The 21318-nt window shown below is 39.4% G+C and overlaps 1 protein-coding gene across 12 annotated transcripts in view; it reads left to right on the top strand.

Annotated features, from left to right (window-relative positions):
• CIT (citron rho-interacting serine/threonine kinase) overlaps positions 1-21318 on the top strand; it is a 74955-nt gene that overhangs the window by 45044 nt on the left and 8593 nt on the right. For 8 of the 12 annotated variants that reach the window (XM_030501541.1, XM_030501540.1, XM_030501543.1 and 5 more), the window contains 18 exons: positions 749-802; positions 8586-8783; positions 9255-9448; positions 9955-10090; positions 10513-10617; positions 12241-12381; positions 12581-12688; positions 13397-13559; positions 13806-13970; positions 15210-15347; positions 15621-15801; positions 16010-16101; positions 16394-16498; positions 17372-17541; positions 18519-18599; positions 18806-18941; positions 20129-20268; positions 21076-21168. In XM_030501541.1, coding sequence (XP_030357401.1) covers positions 749-802; positions 8586-8783; positions 9255-9448; positions 9955-10090; positions 10513-10617; positions 12241-12381; positions 12581-12688; positions 13397-13559; positions 13806-13970; positions 15210-15347; positions 15621-15801; positions 16010-16101; positions 16394-16498; positions 17372-17541; positions 18519-18599; positions 18806-18941; positions 20129-20268; positions 21076-21168 — 2400 coding nt within the window. The remainder of the gene's footprint in view (positions 1-748; positions 803-8585; positions 8784-9254; positions 9449-9954; positions 10091-10512; positions 10618-12240; positions 12382-12580; positions 12689-13396; positions 13560-13805; positions 13971-15209; positions 15348-15620; positions 15802-16009; positions 16102-16393; positions 16499-17371; positions 17542-18518; positions 18600-18805; positions 18942-20128; positions 20269-21075; positions 21169-21318) is intronic. The other 4 variants (XM_030501548.1, XM_030501550.1, XM_030501551.1 and 1 more) reach the window with 2 other exon arrangements.

A 21318-nucleotide genomic window follows, 5' to 3' on the forward strand; every position in this document is an offset into this window, starting at 1 on the left:
TGTGCTATTGTGCTAACCTTTCGTTTGTTAAGTTTTCCAATAGCATATGCCATTAGGCACTTGTTAAATCAGTTTGATGAATTTTGAGAGAGGCCAGGAGGCTGAAACAAGAACTTTTGCTTTGTCATGCTTTGCTTGTCAATTAGGAGGTAAAATGGTGCATGGCAATGCTGCATTCTTTAAAATGAGTGTTTGCACTTGTCCATACTCCGGGTGCTATCTTCCAAAAATTGATTATTATGTTTCATCACTGCTTTTTAGAGAGGCTCAGGATGAAATGGTACTTTCTGGTAGGATTCAGGGAGATTGGCAGAGCTGTTTGGGATAGCTTGCATAATACTTCATGATAATTTTCTTTTCAAGCATTAAATTGCATTCAGCATTTGTTTTATATGAAATAACCAATCTGGATATGGAAGTAAAACCAACTCAAATTGAAATGTCAAGAATGTACAAACTTGGCATGGAATTGACATGTCTTCTGGTGACCATTTCAGTTGAAACCTTTTAATAATTCAGTTCTTGAGTTTGTACATTTTTCTGAAGTGGATTGGAATTGGGTCCACAAGTGTATCTTAAGCAGGATGTGACTTTTGCTTTTGCCACTACAGAGTGCTTTCATAGCCTGCAGCATCTGCCTTCCAAACTTTGCTTGCTGATAGATTGTTCTTCAGTTTGTTTAGCAACAGCTGTTGGATTCACATTCTAATGTATGAAAAATTGATGATTAACTTCTTACCTCCTTTAGGCACATAGAGATGAAATCCAGCGTAAATTTGAAGCCCTTCGTAATAGCTGCACAGTGAGTATTAAATACAGATCATTGAATTATTTTGAAATTAAGGCTAAGGAAACAAACAATTTAATTAATTAATCCTTGATGACACTAGTTCCTAATGTGGACTTCTGGCTTCAAGGTGTTAGTAGGAGCTAGACGGATTGGATTTGATTTCTTTTAGGTTTCAGGTAAACCTCAATTTTGAGGTTATAGTCTGATCATGAAATTGATACTATTCTTCTTTTTGGAGAAGAAAGTAAATTAAAATATCTCATTGCAGTGCAGCTAGTAAGAATGGTGTATCAGCTGCAAAAAAAAAATCGTAGGTGAAGACCTTTTCTACTCCCAAGAAGAAAAGATCTACCTGTCCAAATCCTGAGCTGCATTGTAGATCTAGGCCAGAGTGGAAGAGCCTTCACGCTACTTTGGGGTTTAAGGAGGACTCTAATACTGTTTGGAGAGGCAAGAAATGTAATGGTTCGAAATAATACATTGCCATATAATCATCTGCTCAAAGAGCAGAGAAGATTCTAGGACCTTAATTTGCACCTTCTTTTGCTTGAGATCTTTTGACATGTTTTTAGATTCATTTCATCAATCCAAGACAGATGTCAGAGGATTTGTCTATTGATAGAGATTCTTACAGATTTAACATTACCTTCAAACTTGTTTATGATAGTTGATGGAGAACATTGATGGAGCATGTCTTTCAATGACATGAATTACAGAAGGGTTGAAGAAGGACCACAGTCCTCTGGGTCAGCACTGACTGTCAGTCTTTCTAGACTTTTTCTCTTTACCCTACCCTGTAAGCAGGGTTAAATTCTGGGGGTTTTTTTGATCTTGATTGTTTCCCTACTTCCAGTGGTTTCCTCAAACTTCCATTTTTTGTGCTGTAGGACTAAGTATCTAAGGTACAAGTTTTCATCTTTCAAAAACATCTTTTCAGGATGAGAGTTACGCTCTTTTCCTCAGTTGCTCTTTAGCACTAAGCAAGAGGATGCTTCTATTCTGCTCATAGAATATACTGATATGAAGAAATGAGGATGTAGAGCTTGCCAAAATGGTTAACCTCTATTTAGAAGAAATCCTGCACAAGAAGCTTTACTTTCTGTTCCCTTCTTCATTTATGTAGCTTGATCCTCTAGCTCCATATGTGCCATCATCTATCTTGCATCCATAGCTATCTTCTTCTGTTCTATCTTGCCCCTCATACAGAATGACAGCTTTCTAAGAAAGTTCTTATGTGATCTCCACGCAGGCAAAAACCAGTTGTGGAAAATCTGTAGCTTCTTTTCACTGCATGGTAAGCTGCCTTTCCCAGGTTGTCACTCATTATCTAGTAACACTCTGGCTCCTTAAGTGTGGTGAACAATCTCCAGCAGCGGAGGGTGACCCACAATGTTTCAAGAATGTTTGAGCTCTTCAAAGGCTCTGCATAAAAGGGTTTCTAAAAGTGTTGTGCATTGTAGGGCCCTTCAGTGAGATAAGTGGGATCAGACATCCTCATCAATAAGGAATTAATTAAATAGTTCCTAAATGAATAATACATGCTCATCATACATTCTCTTTCCAGCCCAGGAGAATGCATGTATAATTTAATGGACCATGGATAGGAACTTTCTTGTTATGAGTAGTTCTAGCTGTCCATCCTGTCTTCTGAGGAGCATGGGGAGAAAATACAGGACAATCCCTGTACTGACAGTGAGGGATCAGGGAATATTTATTATGGTTCCTTCACCTTCATTTTTATCTGATTGTGGCCACTATGATGCAGGCTTTGCTTTTTGGCAGTCATGTGAATTCTACTTGAAGGTGATTAGAATTTACAGTCCTTTTAAAATAAACACTTCAAGGGAATAATTGTAACATGCTGCTACTTATGCAGCATGATAATGAGTGGGTTTGTTCTTTTAGCAAGTATTCAAAATATATCCTTTTTAAGCTGAAACAAACTCCTTGACCCAGTCTGTCAAACTTTGGGGTGGAATTATTGTTTATTTAATCTTACTGAGAAGCCCAAAACAGCAGCAGAATTATGAAAAGAAGATTAGACTGGGGGGCTGGAGAATGAAAGGTTGAATTACTTCAGTACTTTTGTAGTATTCAAAAGATAAATAAAAACACTTAGTCTACTTTCTTTGGTATTTCTTCTGTTTCTCCAGCTTCACAAAGCTCACAGGTTCCAACTGTAGAGAAGGCCTACCCTCCAATATGTGTCTGCTTTCCTTATATCCTCATTGCACTCTTGTTCTTCCTTTTGCTGAGGTCTCTGACCAAGTACACAGTTTTTAGGTTCTCCTATTTCAAATTTGCTGTGTTTTGGGGTGCTCACAGAGACATTGCTATGTTGTTGGTCGCAATTTCTGCCTTTTTTGTGAATTTATATTCAGTTGTTCTTATTGCTCTGCGTTGTTCCCTCTTGTGACATCTCTCTTACTGTTTGGTGTCAAAATGAAATTGCTAGCATTTGTTTTCTCTGTCTCTCAGTTGCGCGAGAAATAATGGGCTACATAATTACAATAAAAATTGTAAGCTGTGGTACCTGCTGTACACACACACAGATGCATGTGGGCACGCACAAAGAGCATTATTTTATCATAATCTTCTCACAGTGAGAGCTCATCCAGCAAATATATTGAGGGAGAAGGACTAGTTCCCTACATTTAAAGAATTATTCTATCAAAAATGTGATGCGTTTGAGTGTTAAATGTGTTTTCCAGGCAATCAGAAAAAGACCTAGAAATAAAAAGCTTTTTCTTAAATAGGAAAATTAACGTATTTGTCAGTTGTTGCCAACTGCCTCTTCATTATGGCTTGTTGTTTTTTTCATCAAGGCATTTGAAGTTAAAAATACAACTAAGTTATCTAAATAATAGTTGAATTGTTGCAAAAAGAAAACATGCAGTAAGCAAGTGGTAAAGTCTATAAATAATTAGAAGAAAAGAATCCTATAGGGTACTTATACTCAGCTTAGTAAAATACTATTGCTGTTCCAGAGGACCACCGTCTGAATCTTATAGTTTTTTTTTCAGGTACATGCTATTGCTTTTACTCTAGCAAGGAGAATGACATTTCTTAATGCTAATTGGATATTGCATTTCCACTTACTCAAGGTTTCTCCAATAAAACAAGGTTTATCTTCCCTCCTTGAGATTGTCATCTTGAGTTCTTATTTTGACTGTTAACAAGCGTGATTCTGTACTTGTCTATGAGTTTGGATATTGAGGCATTAAATCTGGAAGCCCACTAAGGCACATGTACAATTTTAGTCATGTGTAAAGTCCTGCTGACTTTGGTCTAAGATCTTGATTCCGCATTGGCTTAATGACTTGGCATACAAGAATAACCTGTGTTTTGAGAACTTCCAAAATTATGTTTAAAGATGTTACATACTTAGATGCTAAATTATGTTTCAGAGCAAGGGGATATTGCCCACTGTAACAAGGCTAATACCCAGGCAAAAACTTTTACATGGCTTTGTTAAATTCATAAAAAAAGAGAAACAAAAATGTCTGTTGGGTGGGAGGGGATATTCCTGAGTCTTATTTCACAGAAAATGTGATGGCAGATGCCAGTTACAGACAAAAAGTGAGCTTTTGTAGCCTTACAAAAAGTCAGAGACTTCCAGGGTGTTGATGAGGTGTTCCTGTGAAAGAGGCTGATGTCCATCAGCTGATGGGCTGATGGACAATGACATCATCATCACTTGAGGATGAGGCTTGTGGTGGGTAGAGGCAGGTCATGTTCTGGGAGCTAGGGTAGAGGAGCACATGGTTCGTGTGGGAAGGAGAGGGATACAGACTGTGTAATGTCCTACTACTCTGCAGCTACTAACGAGAGCAATGTCTCCCAAGCTAAGCCATAGTGAGTTTTTGGAGACTGAGATCTCCATGTAAGTATGTTTCAAGTCACAGATGATGTCTGACTATGGAAAGGGGAAGAAAGCGAGGAGTTCCCTGTTACGCATCAGTCAAACAGCTGGAGATAGCAGACTGGTATCCATCTGCAGCTGTGTTTGTTAAGAGGCTTGGTATTCTGCTCCATCACAATGCTTGGTATTGCTGTGCTAGAAAAGCTTTGTCTCTTGGATCCAAATGTGAGTAGATTAAGATGAAGTGAGTCTGATGCCTGCTCATGCTTCCTCCTCACAATAATATGAGGCTCAGAGATACTTTTTCTCTATTTCCTTCTGACAATTAGCTTTCTGGTAAAGATTAGTGGGGATGGGGAGGAGTGGAAATGGATAGAGTAAAACAGTGCATTAGTCTGGAAGTTCTGAATTAAGGCTGTATGAAAAATTGCATTAAACTTCAAATATACAGTGCTGAGAGCATCCTGAAATGGTTTACATTGCTGTGTCCTAGCATGTTCCCACATGTTTGTTGGTGGCATGTGAGAATAGGGACATCTTCATGGTTATGGAGAAGGTTGCAAGCTGAAGTTAGTAGTATTCTAAAACTGCTTCTTCTTCTTTCCCTCATTATTTTGCCTGTGGTTTTTATATGTGGAGCATATGGATTAAGTTTGTACCTTGTCTGATATGCAAACCTAATCACCAAGGCCCTGAACTGCTTATACTATGATACTTAATTTGTGATCCATGTCTGGAGAAGTTTGTAGGGCCAGGTGTAATAGCTGTGGATCTGTAGGATCTCACAGTAGAGAAACACTTTGCTCTGCTGAAACCATGCAATGGGGAGGGAATTCTGCTGAGTATGGTCACTTTTGCTGAAGAGCTGTTATCCTTGGGTTGTGCTCTGTAATATTTAAAAATGAGATTCAGTCTTCTGTATCACTATAAAGATCAGTTTTGTGCTTAGATGTGGCATGTAGTGAGCAATCTGCCAAGATGAGCCTATGTAGTTAGATTATATCTCTATTTTATGGATTACTTGTGATGAAGATGTGCATAGATGGAAGAGAAAATTTCAGTTGCTCTGTGAGTGATGATACAGTGGCACAGCTACGGTGGCTGCCTACATTGTCTAGAATTGTTTTTCCAAGCTTTCAAGTGTTTGCTTGTTTTGTAAACTTTAAACGTGAAGATTTTTGTAATTATCTCATGGGTTTCTAAAGGATAAAATAGTGTTTTCTTACAGACTTTCCTGTAATATACTTCTCATTTAACTCCAGAATAGCTCAGGGTTGGTTGGTTGGTTTATTTGGGTTTTTTTGCCTGGGGATTTCCTTAACTGAAAACAAGAATACCTAAAGCTATTAACTTTTTTCAAGTACAGGATTCTGACATAGGTTTTATGTATGTATGTATGCCTAAGACAACATTTCCTATCAAAAGATCTGTGTTTTCTTTCTTCTTGGTTCCCAGGACAGGCTTTTATATCACACTATGTCCCATTTTCCTGTGTCAGTATTACCCATTGCTATTTAGGCTTCATAGATTTATAAACTCTGTAACCCTGTTGGGTTATATGTAGCTGCAGAAAGCTTTCAAAAATTAGATTAGTTAACAAAATTCCATTTTCCTCATGAAAATAAAGAAAAAAAGAACAAATTTTCTCTCTTTAAAAAATTAAAATCTATCAAGCTATTGCATAAGGTAGGTTATAATACATATGGAATTTAAGCCAAGCCATTTTGGAATTGTCAATAAATAGGAAAATATTCAAGAAAGGAGATCACATAACTTCTCCTGGAGCCCCTCTTTCTTAACTGCTTCGTTATTTGTCTTAAGTTTTCCAGAAATCTCCTAATAGATAAAATATAAAATGATCTGGTTTAATTTTAGTTATATTCAGAGAAAGAAGTCAAAATCTCAGAACCCAGAATAAAGGCAAATGGGAGCTTAATTTCCAGCCCTTAAGGAATGAAATCAAGTTGAAATACAGCCAGTTTTAAAAGATTCATTAAGTAGTTTCAATATTAACTCTGCATGTCACCTTATCCATTTTGTGTTTCCCCATCTCTGCTTTCTTCTTGTATTTCAAAACTAGATTAACAATTTTTGTAGCAAGCACTTGTATTAATAGATGAAATGTATGTGAAAGAAGCCATGGATGTATAAAATAGATCTTAAAACTGCCTAGGTACGTGTTGTGGTTAGACATAAGAAAAAAAAAGAAGTAGAAGAAAATGAGATATTATCTTATCTGGCAGTTAGTAGAAATCTCAGATGTTACTTGTAAGAATGGTAGGTAAAACACTGTAAAAACAAATGTTCTTTTGTTCCTTTTTGTTTGCATAAATACATTTTTAAGCTCTTATTCCTACAGCAGTACCGATACTAACACATCCTTGTGACAGAGTCTGTGTTCTTTGAAAACTTGATGCATACAAGAACAAAGTGTGTATTTTGAGTAGGGCAGGAAAAGTGCGCAAGAAACAACCACATGATCAGGTTTTCATTAGAACTGTTGTGTTTTGTAATATGAATCATTTTGATTTGACCCTGAACATATGGATAGCAGGAACTCCCCTTCACCCACCAGGGAGTAATGTCAGTTGGACTTTTTCTGCTTGCAGTTTAAAAACCAAATGCTGTTAATTTAGATCTAGGAGAGGCATGGTTAAAGGCTGCCAAATATGCATTACAGATTCTTCAAAAATAAATGGTTGTCATCTTTCCAGATAGCTGAGAAGAGCTGTATGCTCTGTGCTCTACTGCTTTAGATATTTAAGTCCTTGGCTTGTGTAGGAAATTGGAACATTCCAATTTGCATGTGTGGCCAACTGTGCTCTGGGATTTTAATGTTTCCCATTTAATGAAGTATTTAATGAAGTAATTTAATGAAGTAAAGTCACTTTTCTTTGACATCTAGGCAAAAATGCCTCTAGAACTTGTTAGAATTGAATATGAATTGTATAGAGTTTACCAGTTTCAGAAATTCTTTTTATTAAGCTGATTTCAAGATTACACTGAGGTTTCTTTCTCTTCTGTTGTGATGATGTTGGGTTTGAGTTAGGAGGAGGTCCAGGTGTTCATCCATCCTGTGTTCATGGCCTTTCATTCATACAAATCAAATGGGACTGTGAAAATGGCCAATTGTTGTTCATATTTTTCATTAAATTGAAGGGGAATGTGGCTTAAAGCATCTAGTATAAGGCCATTCTGATTGAACAAATGGACACTTGCACTTCCTGAAAGGCAAGGCTGTTGTCCTTGTTGAGTTTTCGCTTTTCCCTGATTTTCTGTTAGTCTGTTGTGTTGCCACACTTTTTTCTTTCTTCATATATCCCCTGCTGCCATCCATAATGCTGTTACTGTGATAGAATATATTTCTTAAGATTTGTCTGCTTTTCCTGGTTACATACAGTGTTCCATATAGGAATATAAGCACTTGCTAGGGAGGTTCCTCAGATTGTAGTGCTCCGTTGCACCGCGTGTTCAGTTTTCTTAAATGTCACTCTTCAAAAGCCTCTCTGAGAGGTATTAGCCTCATTTCACTGTATAGGAAATTGAGGCAAAAAAAGGTGAAGTGTTTTGGCAAAGGCACACTGTAAGTCAGCAGCAGATGTGAGACTACAACCAGAACTCCTGACTCCCAGACCAGTGCTTTAGATGTGACAGTTCTCTCTCAAATAATAAATCGCACCACAGCATAGTTATACTCTAAACCAAATTTTAAAAAACCCAAGCTCTTTTCTGTAAGAAACAGAAGTCTATTCCTAATTAAAGTACACTCATGTGCATAGAATCTACCTTGACAATATTGCTTTTGTTTAAATTTGGAACAATTTCATAGCCAGGTTGTCGCCTTGCTTGGCAATAAGAGGTTCTGTGAGAGGAGAACACTTTTTCACAAAACTCTACTCACTGACATGTAATTGAATTTCTTTTTTTTTCTAGGTGATTACAGATCTGGAAGAGCAGCTGAACCAGCTCAGTGAAGACAATGCAGAACTGAACAATCAGAATTTCTTCCTGTCCAAACAACTTGATGAGGCCTCAGGGGCCAATGATGAGGTTGTCCAGTTGCGAAGTGAAGTTGACCATCTCCGTCGAGAGATCACTGAGAGAGAGATGCAGCTTACCAGCCAGAAACAAGTAAGGCTTTACAAGTCTGGATCACAATCTCTTTGTGATAGCTAGCTAATGACCTGAAAGGCAAAGAAACTCTTCTCAATCTGGAAACCTAGCAGGAATGAATAGTCTTCCAGGGGCAATGGCATTTGAGCCTTCCTTCCCAAAGCAGTTGAGCGAATGGGAAGTTTTGGTATTCCTTATTGTATTTTTATGCGATTTTATTTAGAAATTTTGCACTCTGGAGATGTTTTCATTTAGAATTATTCATTTTAATTTTGTGACCCTGGAAATTTCAAAGTTTACCTAACGAGATAGAACTGACATTAAGGCACTCACAGGCGAATGTATGGAAGCCTTGAAATAAATGGGTTGTGATTTACCAGCTTATGTTTGCTGCCAATTTGCATGTACTGTAATTTAAATGGTAAGGCTGAAGCTTAAAGTGCACGCTTGATGTGGGATGTGAGAATTGATAGGAGGATTTATTTTTAGACTATGGAGGCCTTGAAGACAACATGTACAATGCTGGAAGAGCAAGTAATGGACCTGGAGGCCCTGAATGATGAACTCTTGGAGAAAGAGCGTCAGTGGGAAGCATGGAGAAATGTCCTAGGGGATGAGAAGTCCCAGTTTGAATGTCGAGTTAGAGAGTTGCAGAGGATGCTGGATACTGAGAAACAGAGCAGGTCTCTCTCCCCTCCTCCCCTTTTATTAACTTTTATGAAAATGCTCGATAGAAGCTAGTACATAAATTATATTTAGAATAAGATATGGGAGTTGGAACTAAATATAAAATCTTGTGAGGTAGTTCTAAAAATGGTTTATTAGTTAATAGTCATTCACCAGTGATATTGTTCCTTTGGTTGCTTTGCAAGTGAGCGATTCGTGGGGAGTGGTATTTATCATTGTATGTTATAAAATGTCCTGGCTTATTATCTTCCACTTTATTATATGGAAAAATAGTGTTTGCTCCTAACTGTTCCTATGGGGTCTTGACATTTTCAGGCTGTAGTTCTAGCAGGGCTGGAACAGGGTTATGTAATGTAAAAGTGTTGCAGCAAACAGTCTGGCTTTCTAAAGTAACATCTTGAATTTGAGGCAACCCCCAAAAGACTTATTGCTGCCACTGCACGCTAGGAAGAGGTCAGGCCCAGAAAGGAGTTAGGTAACATTATTTTCCATTTTAATACAGAGTGAGAGCAGATCAGCGTATTACTGAGTCTCGCCAGGTGGTAGAACTAGCTGTCAAAGAACACAAGGCAGAGATTCTAGCCCTCCAGCAAGCACTGAAGGAACAAAAACTCAAAGCTGAGAGCCTTTCTGATAAGGTAAGTAACTTTCAACCCTAGACAATACTAATTAGGTGAGATACTTTTCTAGAGATATTACTTGTAGAAATGTGGCCTTGAGCAGCTTTTTCAAGATGTCAGAACAAATTAAAAAGACTGGAGGTCATAGAACAGAAGTCTGTCTTCAAGCCAAAGACCTCAGATTTCCTTTAGAAAGTGACTAAAGCAAGAAAGCATCCTGTGATGCCCAGAGTGTCCAGTGAAGTCCTTCAATAACTTGGTATCTGCATTCGAGCAAGAGCATACCAAAATGCTGGTTGTTTTGTTTTCCACCTTAAACCAAATAAAGGATAATTGTATAATTTTTCTTTATTTGTGCTTGGTGAAGTTGGATTTTAAGATTGTGGGACACTGTTTATTAGTGTTCAATATTATTCTGACCATCTATCCCACCTGCCTAGCTCAATGACCTGGAGAAGAAGCATGCTATGTTGGAGATGAATGCACGCAGTTTACAACAGAAGCTTGAGACAGAAAGGGAGCTCAAGCAGAGGCTTCTGGAGGAGGTAAGCTTGGAAATTCAAGTTATAACTTCAGAAGAAGGTTCCACATCTCAGCAGGGGGGAAGTTGTGAGAATAGCAGTGTTACACATCCGCCCTTTTTCTCTATAACTGGGGAGATTAATAAATCGGGGGGTTGTTTTTACTTAAAACTTTGCAAAGTGTGTGGCCATGCCAGGGAGCAGTAAAAGTGAACTGCTCCTCAAGGGAAGGAATGTTGGGAGCAAAGGGAGACAGCAAGTCAGGCAAGAGCAGTGACCTTGCAGCCAGTGGGCACAGTCCCAAGTACCTGAACAAGAAGAGCAGAGCAGGTCTGGTGAAGGTAATCAGGCTCAGCCAGAGGCCCAGTGATGATTGCAGAAGCCTGTAGTGATGAGGTGCATCTTAGGTGAGGTCTGCAAAGCAATGTCCGTGCCCAGGTACAGCATTCCTACAACATAGCTCTGACCAGACCAGGTGTGAATACCATAGCTTAAAACTAGCTCTGGAGCTAGTGTGCTGAGGGAGCATGGGTGAAGGCCACAGGTAAGGCTTCTCAGAGCTCCTTTTTCATAATGTAGCTTGGTTCACAGAAGTCTGATCCAAGGTTACACACCTGCACTGTGTATCAGTGAGATACTGAATGCAGGCAGCCAAACCTGGGTAGTGGGGGCAGAGGTTGCAGAGGAGGATTTCGGAGGAAGGGTGCTTACAGGCAATTAGAGCCTTTTGGTGTACTTGGGGTACTGACAAGTCGTCCCAGAGTTGAGAACCACATTATGCATCGCAGTGAAATTATTCTGACTCTTGCTCCATAACATATGAGTGTTAATGGTTTTCATACTCGGGGACTTTCTTATCAAGAAAGTATAAAACCTGAAAGAATTAGATGTAGTTTGTCATGTTTTAAATTAGATGTAAGGAAGAAGTTCTTCCCTGTGAGGGTGCTGAGGCGCTGGCACAGGGTGCCCAGAGAAGCTGTGGCTGCCCCATCCCTGGCAGTGTTCAAGGCCAGGTTGGACACAGGGGCTTGGAGCAACCTGCTCTAGTGGAAGGTGTCCCTGCCCATGGCAGGGGGTTGGAACTGGATGAGCTTTAAGGTCACTTCCAACCCAAACCATTCTATAAGTCTATGTGCCCTTTTCTGTTGTTAATTGTAGACAAATATGTAAACAATTGGACATTATTTTCCTTATCTCTTATGACTATAGAGGAAGGAGTTTATCCTGGCTTATAGGAAAGATTCTTTTTTTTTTGTTACAAAGTGCTGTGATGGCTTCTGGTGATTGTACAGAGAGCTTGAGAAAACAGCATCCAGAAATTCTTCATGTGTCTGCAGTCTTACTAACAATTGCAAGATTTTAAATGCTTGAAAAAGCAAATAAAGCAAATGAATATGCCGTTGAAAGAAGTGGTGTTGGTACAGATTAAGATAAAATACATAGAAATGCTTGTTTAGTCATAATGCCTTTTGAAAGGAAGGCAAACTTCTAGAATGTAATTTTCCAGCTTTTAAAGAATTGTCTGTTTACAGACAATTTTACATCATCTGAGATGATGCTTATTTTACAAGGAGTGATAAATAGCTTTTATTTAAAACCAAGCAAACAACAAAAGCAAAACACTGGCCTTTCTTTTCCTGTTAACAGCAGGCAAAGCTGCAGCAGCAAATGGATCTGCAAAAGAATCACATCTTCCGCTTAACTCAAGGTCTGCAAGAGGCTCTAGATCGAGCAGATCTCCTGAAGACTGAAAGAAGTGACCTGGAGTATCAGCTGGAAAACATTCAGGTGAGGGTGAGGAAACTGGCGCTGGACTCTGTGCTCCACATCCTAAAACCCCACTCCCTGTGTGGGGGTTTTTTTTAGGATGTGACCCGCTTGTTTCTGTGTGACATTTTCCTTATACTGTTTTTAGCTCTTCTGTTATTGAGTTATCTGTTTGTTTATTCTGTTAAGATGGAATGTGTTATGTGTGTGTGGTTCCCAGGTTCTCTATTCCCATGAAAAAGTGAAAATGGAGGGCACTATTTCCCAGCAAACCAAACTCATTGATTTTCTGCAAGCAAAGATGGACCAACCAGCGAAAAAGAAAAAGGTGGGTGAAAGAGGTTTAAGAGGCACAGTGCAAAAGGATGGTTTTGTGATTAGTTATGTATATTCATAATATAGCATTTTCTTTCTTTGTGTAACACAGATGTGCCCTCATTTAAGAGCATTCTGAGTTGCTGAATACAAGCTTTACTAGGCACAATGTGTTCTTTGTGGCTTTTCCAGCATTTTGTTATTCCTACTATACTTAGGTTACAACTCAGTAGCTACACCTCAGTGAGGCTGTAGGAATACAGAATTTTAACCATGCTTTGTTTTTAATGGTAAGTATGTATGTGTGTATGAACACATTGTGTATGTAGAGTGGTTGTCTTGTACTTAGAGCATAGGATTGATTAGCCAGGTGATGTGACTTGTGTCGCATCTTTGTCATGAGTCGTTCTGTCATTTTGATGTAAGTTATTTAATTTTAACCACGTATTTTGAGATCCTCTGTTTAGATGCTTTCGGAAACTCAAGGTGTGAGTACTAACAGGTAATGTAAGTCCCTCTTTAAATTAATCCATATCTCAACATTTTCTTTCTTTTCTATCATATTGGCATTTTAGTGCCAATATGAACTAAAAATCCATCCTTACACATAACAATTGCCATTAGGCCCTCTGGCCGGACTGCCACTAGCTAGTTGCACTTTGCCTAGTTTAAGCCATCTCTTACTAGGAGTTAGGAGTTGTCTGTGTGTTTCTGTTGCTAGGGCCTGTTTAGTCGGCGGAAAGAGGACCCTTCTTTACCCACACAGGTTCCCCTGCAATACAATGAGCTGAAAGTGGCACTGGAGAAGGAGAAGGCTCGTTCTGCCGAGCTGGAAGAGGCTCTACAGAAAACACGCATTGAACTCAGATCTGCTCGTGAAGAAGGTAGGGGTTAACAGAAAAGGTGGATCTGGAAGGAGACACACGTTTTTGGTCTGAAAACGTGCCTTTAATTGTGTGTCACTCTAGCAGTAACATAAGTTGTTTAATTCTTGCCTGCTGCTGTGAAGGTGCAGTAAGGCTACACTTTTATCTGCGGGTAGTAACCACTGAATGGTTACACAGAACCACTGCTGTGAATGAGGGTTTAATACCGGTTGTGTTAACGAGTGGCATTTATCTCATCTATAGCTGCTCATCGGAAGATATCAGACCACCCTCATCCATCTACTCCAGCCACAGCCAGGCAGCAGATCATCATGTCTGCCATAGTCCGCTCACCAGAGCATCAGCCTACTCCCATCAGCTTGCTAGCTCCACCCTCCAGTCGCAGGAAGGAATCTTCCACACCAGAGGGTAGGTTTTGGGGGAACTTTTCTGTTACTGTTTTCCTGTCTCCTATTTCAATGCCATCTCTGTTTTCTTCTTCTTTATTTTGTTTTAATTTCAAAACCAGATGTTTTTTATGCTAGGAATATTAGATGATACGTTTTGCTTTACTTTTTGTTTTAAATTCTCTATTTGGATTATATAATTTATTTCTTCAGCAGTAATTAGCAGGAATTGTTTAAAGAGCATGTGTTTCTTCAAAGGAGGATGTTTTCTGTACTACTTTCTGCATTGATCAAAAGGATTCATAGCTGTTTCCTTACCAATTAGCATTTTTACTCATCTAAACTGTTGATTTGTTCTGCTTAGCAGAATGTTTCTAACAAGACTTTTGGTAAAGGGAAAAGACTTTGGTAAGGCATAAAAGGAAGATACCAGGTCAAAGGCAATATTAATGTCCTGTTAACTAGAAAAAGGGGATACCCTTCAATGTACTTGAGAGTAGAGGGGAGAGGGTCATCACAAAAAGTTAAAGGATTGAGGGCTCTGCTCAGCTGTTCTTAGATAACCAGGATTCCAGAGTGAGTGTTGAACCCTGGGACTCGGAACTAAAACCTCCAGCCTTTAGCTGGAAAAAGCCAGAAGCCACAAACTGGAGCAGCGATCACATCCAGCTGAGGCACAGGGCGCTGTGAGGATGGTTAACACTGGCATGGGAAGATGTCCTCAGAGGCAGGTCACGGGCAGGGAAGAGAGTCATGTTCACCAGTAAAAGACCATGCCTTGGAGGATAAACTTTGCTACCAGGGACTGTAGGAATGCTTTAAGATTTGCTGGCACTGATGGTTGGCTGTATGAAGAAAGCCTGCTGTGTGTTGATCACAACAGTATAGGTGTTGAAGAGTTTTCAGCTATAAGCAAAATTGAGAAATTAGTTTAGCGCGTTGTAAGAACTGGAGCTGAGTGCAGGCTTGAAATTTAGGTGGTTTGATTGTCATAGTCTTGCTACACCAAACATTAGCCACTTCAGTTCTACAGTCTGTGCTCAAGCAGCACATTCTGTGCATCTGTATCAGGTAATTACTGAGGTGGTAACGTTGCGTAAGATTTACAGATTGCAAAGGGAAGTAGTGTCTGTGTTCGGCAGAGTTTTGATAGAGATATGTAGTCACTTTTTATTACCTTGGCCTTAAAATGCCAAAATCTACTATTGATTTTCATCCCTATCACAGTGCTCATCCTGATAATAAATCCTGTCCCTTCCAGAGTACAGCCGGCGCCTGAAGGAGCGGATGCATCATAATATCCCCCATCGCTTCAACGTGGGGCTAAACATGAGAGCGACGAAATGCGCCGTGTGTCTGGATACCGTGCACTTTGGAAGACAAGCATCTAAATGTCTTGGTAAGAGCAGAGCATGTGCTCAAGCAGTGTCACTGGATGGGAGAATGAGAAAGCATCAGCCATCTAGAACAGATTTTCAGTGAAAGCTGAAGAAAGAACCAAGTATGAAGACTTTGAAACTAGTTGGTGCAAACATTCTACATCAGAAAACATCTGATGGTTTAGAGTGGAAGGAGATTCTTTGGAAAGCTGGGGTTTGCGTTAGAACATGAGGCAGCTCTGTCATGATTTTTTTTGTCATATAACAGAAGTTTTTCTCTGTCCTTTTGTCAGAATGCCAGGTGATGTGTCACCCAAAATGCTCAGCTTGCTTGCCAGCTACTTGTGGACTGCCAGCAGAATATGCCACGCACTTCTCTGAAGCATTCTGCCGGGATAAAATGAATTCTCCTGGTCTGCAGCTAAAGGAGCCAAGCAGCAGTCTACGGCTTGAAGGATGGATGAAGGTGCCAAGGTATAAACATGAATCTTGGTGCTGTATCAGGTGCTGAAATATTTGGAACTGTTCCTTGTATTACCCTGGCTCTTACAATGGGATAATCCATACATGCCCATTACAATTACTTACTACCACTGAAATTTGTCTTTCTAGGAGTTGCACGCTTGTTTTATTCAGAATCCAGGCAGAAAATCCAACGTAACTTTGTGCTTATTTTCTTCAGGAATAATAAACGTGGGCAACAGGGCTGGGACAGGAAGTATATTGTCCTGGAAGGAACAAAAGTGCTCATTTATGATGCAGAAGCAAGAGAAGGTAACTTAGCATTTCTAGGAAGAACTTTTTTTTAATCTTCAGCTATTGTTTGGTGAGCTGAGAGGCTTAAAGGTTGTTACTGTTTGCTGTGGCCATACTAATTTAGCTACATTTTCTGTAATAAGGCAACGTCGTTGTTTTTCTAGATCCTTAATAGTTTTATCAGCTGGTATGTCATAATAATCCAGCTGTGAACATCCAGTGTGTATCCACGTCATTTTGCTATCACAGTTATTTTCTTGCTACTTACTTGTTCGTTCTTTCTTCCTCTGTCTCCCCATTGTCTTTGCAGCTGGACAGAGGCCTCTGGAGGAATTTGAGCTCTGCCTTCCTGACGGCGATGTAACTGTTCATGGAGCTGTAGGAGCTACTGAGCTTACCAATACTGCAAAGACAGGTGAGAGTCTTACGTAGATGAGGTCAAATGGATTTCATCTGGCTTGCCATCAGTTGGCATTCCGTTTGGCTGAACAGAATTTTCTCCCCTTAACTTTCATTCTGTAACTGTGTCATTTTGAGGTTACCTCTACTTGAATTAGGTGAATAGCTCAGTCGTCTAGATTTAGTTACACATGGGCTGTTGCTTCTGTCATGGTAGTTGAACTGCGAATAATATAATCATCAAGCCAAATGGAAGTAAATTTCAAGAGTTTTGTAATATATTCAAAAGCATTCGGTTGATTTAAATTCCTTCTCTCAATGCTCTCTCTCAAGTGTGAATTGTCATAATTCATACCACCATTGTGCTCTTACCAGAAAGTCATGAATTAGAAATACTGTGGGGTGTGTACAGTCTGTTGTTATGACAAAATGTTGATGTTTTCATTTGTATGTACCGAATAGAACCAATGATAAGTTTATGTATGTCTTGACTTTAACATTAAAGCATGCAGACTGTTAAAAACAAAGGTTTCCATAACCAGATTTTTCTTGAACAGTACAGGGAAAACTTTAGTCAAGTGGCTGGTTTTGTACTTTTTTTTTTTTCATGCTGAAATGTCTTTCTCTTTTGAATAAAAGGTGAGAAGTTATTTTTATTTAGTAAAGGCAGCGTTGTATGTATGGATTGCAAACATCCAGTTAATATGTAGCTTTAAGTAGCTAGCCTGTGCAGGACCTGTAAAGGAGAAACCTATGTATAAATTGCCATGGTAACACGTCATGATAAATACAACTTCTCTCCGATGAGGCTGAAAGGTGTTGATTTTAAGTCCACTGGCAATATTCCAAAAACTAATCTAAGTCTTATTCTATCTATATAACATCTCAGATGTGCCATATATCCTAAAATTGGAGTCTCATCCACACACCACTTGCTGGCCTGGTAGAACACTCTACCTGTTAGCACCCAGCTTCCCTGACAAACAGCGCTGGGTCACAGCACTGGAATCAATAGTGGCAGGTGGGAGAGTTTCCAGAGAAAAAGCTGAGGCTGATGCTGTGAGTATAAAAGTTTCATTTAATCATAAAATATTCTGGGAGGGAGCAGAGTTTTGAAAAATATTTTGTCGGTATTTGACATACTGAGGTTTAACTGCAGGTAAGTTGTTACTTCTGCCTGACGAGGGGCAATGAGTACCAGGAACTAGTTCATTGTGTGACTGATGCTTTATATTGCAGTACCCTGCTTCAGACTTGGGAGTGTAGTAAAAGGATCCCAAAATTAGATCTCTCTAATTCCAGCAAACAGAAAAAGAAGAGCGAGCAGTCAGGACATGGTTTAAATCCAGTCCCATAATGTACTGCATGGAATGAGCAAACATTAAACGAAAGGAAGCAAAATGTTCCCTCTCCCATTCTTACAAAGCCAGGGGTTTTGTTTCTTGCGGGGGGAGGTGTGTGTGTGTGTTTAAGTTTTATTCCTGGTAAGAAGAAGAGGTTAAGTGGATTTATTTTGGTTTTGGATAGCCTTTTTCATCATTGTTGCACTGATTACTCTCTATTTTCTGATAAAAGGAGATTTGATTCTATGGCATTGCATATGAGCATGTTAGCCCTAGGGGAAGGAGTATCTGACTAGCAGGAAATCATCTCTTTTCTCATGCTAGCATTCCTTTTGTCTCTGAGAAAAATACATGCTCCCTCCAGCATTTGGACTTCTTTGTTAATTCTTCCCCTAGGAAAATTATACTGCTACAATGCAGGAGATTGGGGGAAATGGAAAGGATAGGGACAACAATCAGTTCTATCTGAGGTTAAGTTCATTCTGATTGGTTTCCTAACCATGTTTCAGGCAGATAAAAGTTTACTAATGCTTTTGTAGGAGGTTTCCCTGCAACATTTAGTTTTCTGAGGAAAAGAAATCTGTGCCAAGCATTTTGCCTGTCTGAAATGATGACCTTACATTGTTAAAATGCTAATATAGAAAGACATCAAGATTAACTCCAAAAAAAATACATCTTTTTTGTCATTTGCAGAAATTGCTGGGAAACTCCCTGCTGAAGCTAGAGGGTGAAGACCGTTTGGATATAAATTGCACAATGCCCTTCAGTGACCAGGTAACGCTAATGTTCAGCTGGGCCTGTCTGGGTATTGGCTATTTCATTCATGGAAATGGCAGCTTAACAGCAACATGTGCAATTACAAACCTGTTTGTCACTTTGTTTTTTCTCTTCACTGGTAAACAGTATTGTCCAAGCTTGCTCCTAGAGTGTTCCTTGTTATCCTCATGTAGTGGGATTTTTTTTCCCTGTTGTCACTGTAGGTAGTACTGGTGGGGGCAGAAGAAGGTCTCTATGCCCTAAATGTACTGAAGAATTCCTTAACGCACATCCCAGGAATGGGTGCTGTCTTCCAAATTCACCTCATCAAGGATCTGGAGAAGCTACTCATGATAGCAGGTAGGGGGCTTTACGTTACCATCTGTCCTGCCGTTAACAGATGGCAGTGGCTTTGTACTGCAGTGCCAAAGGGCCCTGCTTCCCTTTAGATGCACTACAGGCTTTATTCCTGTTTTTATTAGTGTTTCGTCAGGAACCACTTCCCGAGGTTAACACAGTATTGTCTGGGGCTTTCTTGTAAATGAAGATGTGAATGAAGGCTCAGTTAAACCTTCAAGAGAAAGTGAATTCTCAGTTTCTAAAGCTGAGGGAGGGAAGAACCAGAGAAGTCAGTGAGTGTATCTTCCTAATCACTACAGAGCCTTTCTTTTCATGTAGTTAGCCATTTGAGGACCACACAATGTGGTAACCATGGCCTAGGGCCAACAGCTGTTAACTTCTCTTGCTCTAAACTGCTCTTGTTCTTCTCTTGCTCCTAATTCATGTAACAAAATTGGGACTTCTTTCATGGTTTAAGTTTCCCTTATGAAAGGAACACCAGCTTTAATCTCTCCATCTGTGGTTTTCCAGAGAAAATCCTTCCCACACTGATGTAGGCATGCTGAACATTAGGGCGTATCTTCATCTGAAAGCCCAAATTATCAAGTGTCTATATGACATTTGTAGAGAATGAAAAACAAATTCTTTCTTTTGTTCTGTTTCTTCTGTGTTTTTCCCCTTGTCAAGATTTAAGCTGTCCATGCTTTATTTGTTTCGGAGAAAAAAAGCAACTGGAAAAATGAATCTCTCACAAAGTTAGAAGTCAATGTTATTCTATTGCTAGACTTTGGAGAGGAATTGGGCTTGGTCTATAATGCAGTTTAGTAGGGCACTTGGAAACCCCTTGCTGGTTCTGGTGGCACAGAGAGGCCAAACCACCTTTAAGTTCTGAAGGGTAAAACAGAACTTCCTGGGTAATTTTGAACAGTGTCCTAATGAGGCCACTGCTACTGTCATCTACTTGAATTTAGTGACACGGATAATCCATGGAGAGATTGATTGTTCTCCCAGTGGATTTACTGTCTGGTTTTGTAAGTTTTCTGTTTCACTTTTAATAGGAATAACATGGAACGAATTCTGCATGGTACATTGTGACTGTTACCACAGTAACAGCCTGTAACCACGAGCTGCTGCTTAGGTAATAGAGCAGACTTTTGCAGAGAATAGGGAGTTTTCCCGTGATGAAATGTAGCCATTTTTGTTTCCAGGAGAAGAAAGGGCTCTGTGTCTTGTTGATGTGAAGAAAGTGAAGCAATCTCTAGCCCAGTCACACCTCCCAGCCCAGCCTGATATCTCACCAAATGTCTTTGAGACTGTCAAAGGATGTCACCTTTTTGCTGCTGGCAAGGTAGGATACAGCTCTCTCCTGCCCCCAGACCACCCTTTACACTGCACTGAGTTCAATATTAATCAAATCAGCATCTTTATTTCACTGGCAACAAATCCAAGGTCTGTATTCTTGTTTTAAGAAGAGTGGAGGGGCTGAAGAGAGGCTGAGCTGGAGGCAGTATGGAAAACCTACTACTAATATGAATAAATTCAGTCAGGATGACAAGATGGTAGAGCCTGAACTGCTACGTAATAAGAAATACAACACAGCATAGCATAGCTGCCTCCTCACAGTTCACTTCAATTTTGAGATTTATAATTAGTGAATTCCATCCACCATTTGTTCTGGAATGTCATGTAACACTTGCCAGGCTGCAAATTTACTTAGGTTTGGGTCACTTGGTAACTCTTTAATATTTACATTAATGGACCATTTAGCCACCACAGAAATTCTTATTAACAATTACTTTTACAGATTACTTTAATAACAAACTGAACATCATTCCTTTCAAAGTGATGTTTAAGGTAGCAGTTTCAAGGGTTAAAACTGAACCTATTTGGATTTCTTATCCCTTTTAATGAAACATTGTTCTGTGGAAAACCTTCCAATTTTTCATTAACTGAATCATAGAAGCAGTTCAAATTCACATTCTTTTTTGAGAATGTGAAGAGGCTTTTCATTATTTCACTAATTCACAATAACTACCCTATTAAAAATGTACCTGCTTATCTCTGCAAAGTTCTTTGTGGTGAAAGGTCCTCACATGCTCAGCATTAGAATTTACTCTATTACCAACCTGAACTCTGCCTGTAATCTTCTCTACAGGTCGAGAACAGTCTTTGTATCTGCGCAGCCATGCCCAGTAAAGTGGTTGTTCTGCGATACAATGAGAGCTTGAGCAAGTTCTGTATCAGAAAGGTAAGCTTACTAATTCCCTTAGTAATTAGCTCACATAATTCATGTATTGCACTAAGACTTTGCTTTGGAGCAAACGCCTTAAACCTTTTTGCATGCATGAGAACATTTGGTTGCCAGCTAAAATGATAACAAATTGCAACGTGCACTGAC

This window comes from Strigops habroptila, chromosome 11, assembly GCF_004027225.2.
Source record: "Strigops habroptila isolate Jane chromosome 11, bStrHab1.2.pri, whole genome shotgun sequence".
NCBI classification, from domain to species: domain Eukaryota; kingdom Metazoa; phylum Chordata; class Aves; order Psittaciformes; family Psittacidae; genus Strigops; species Strigops habroptila.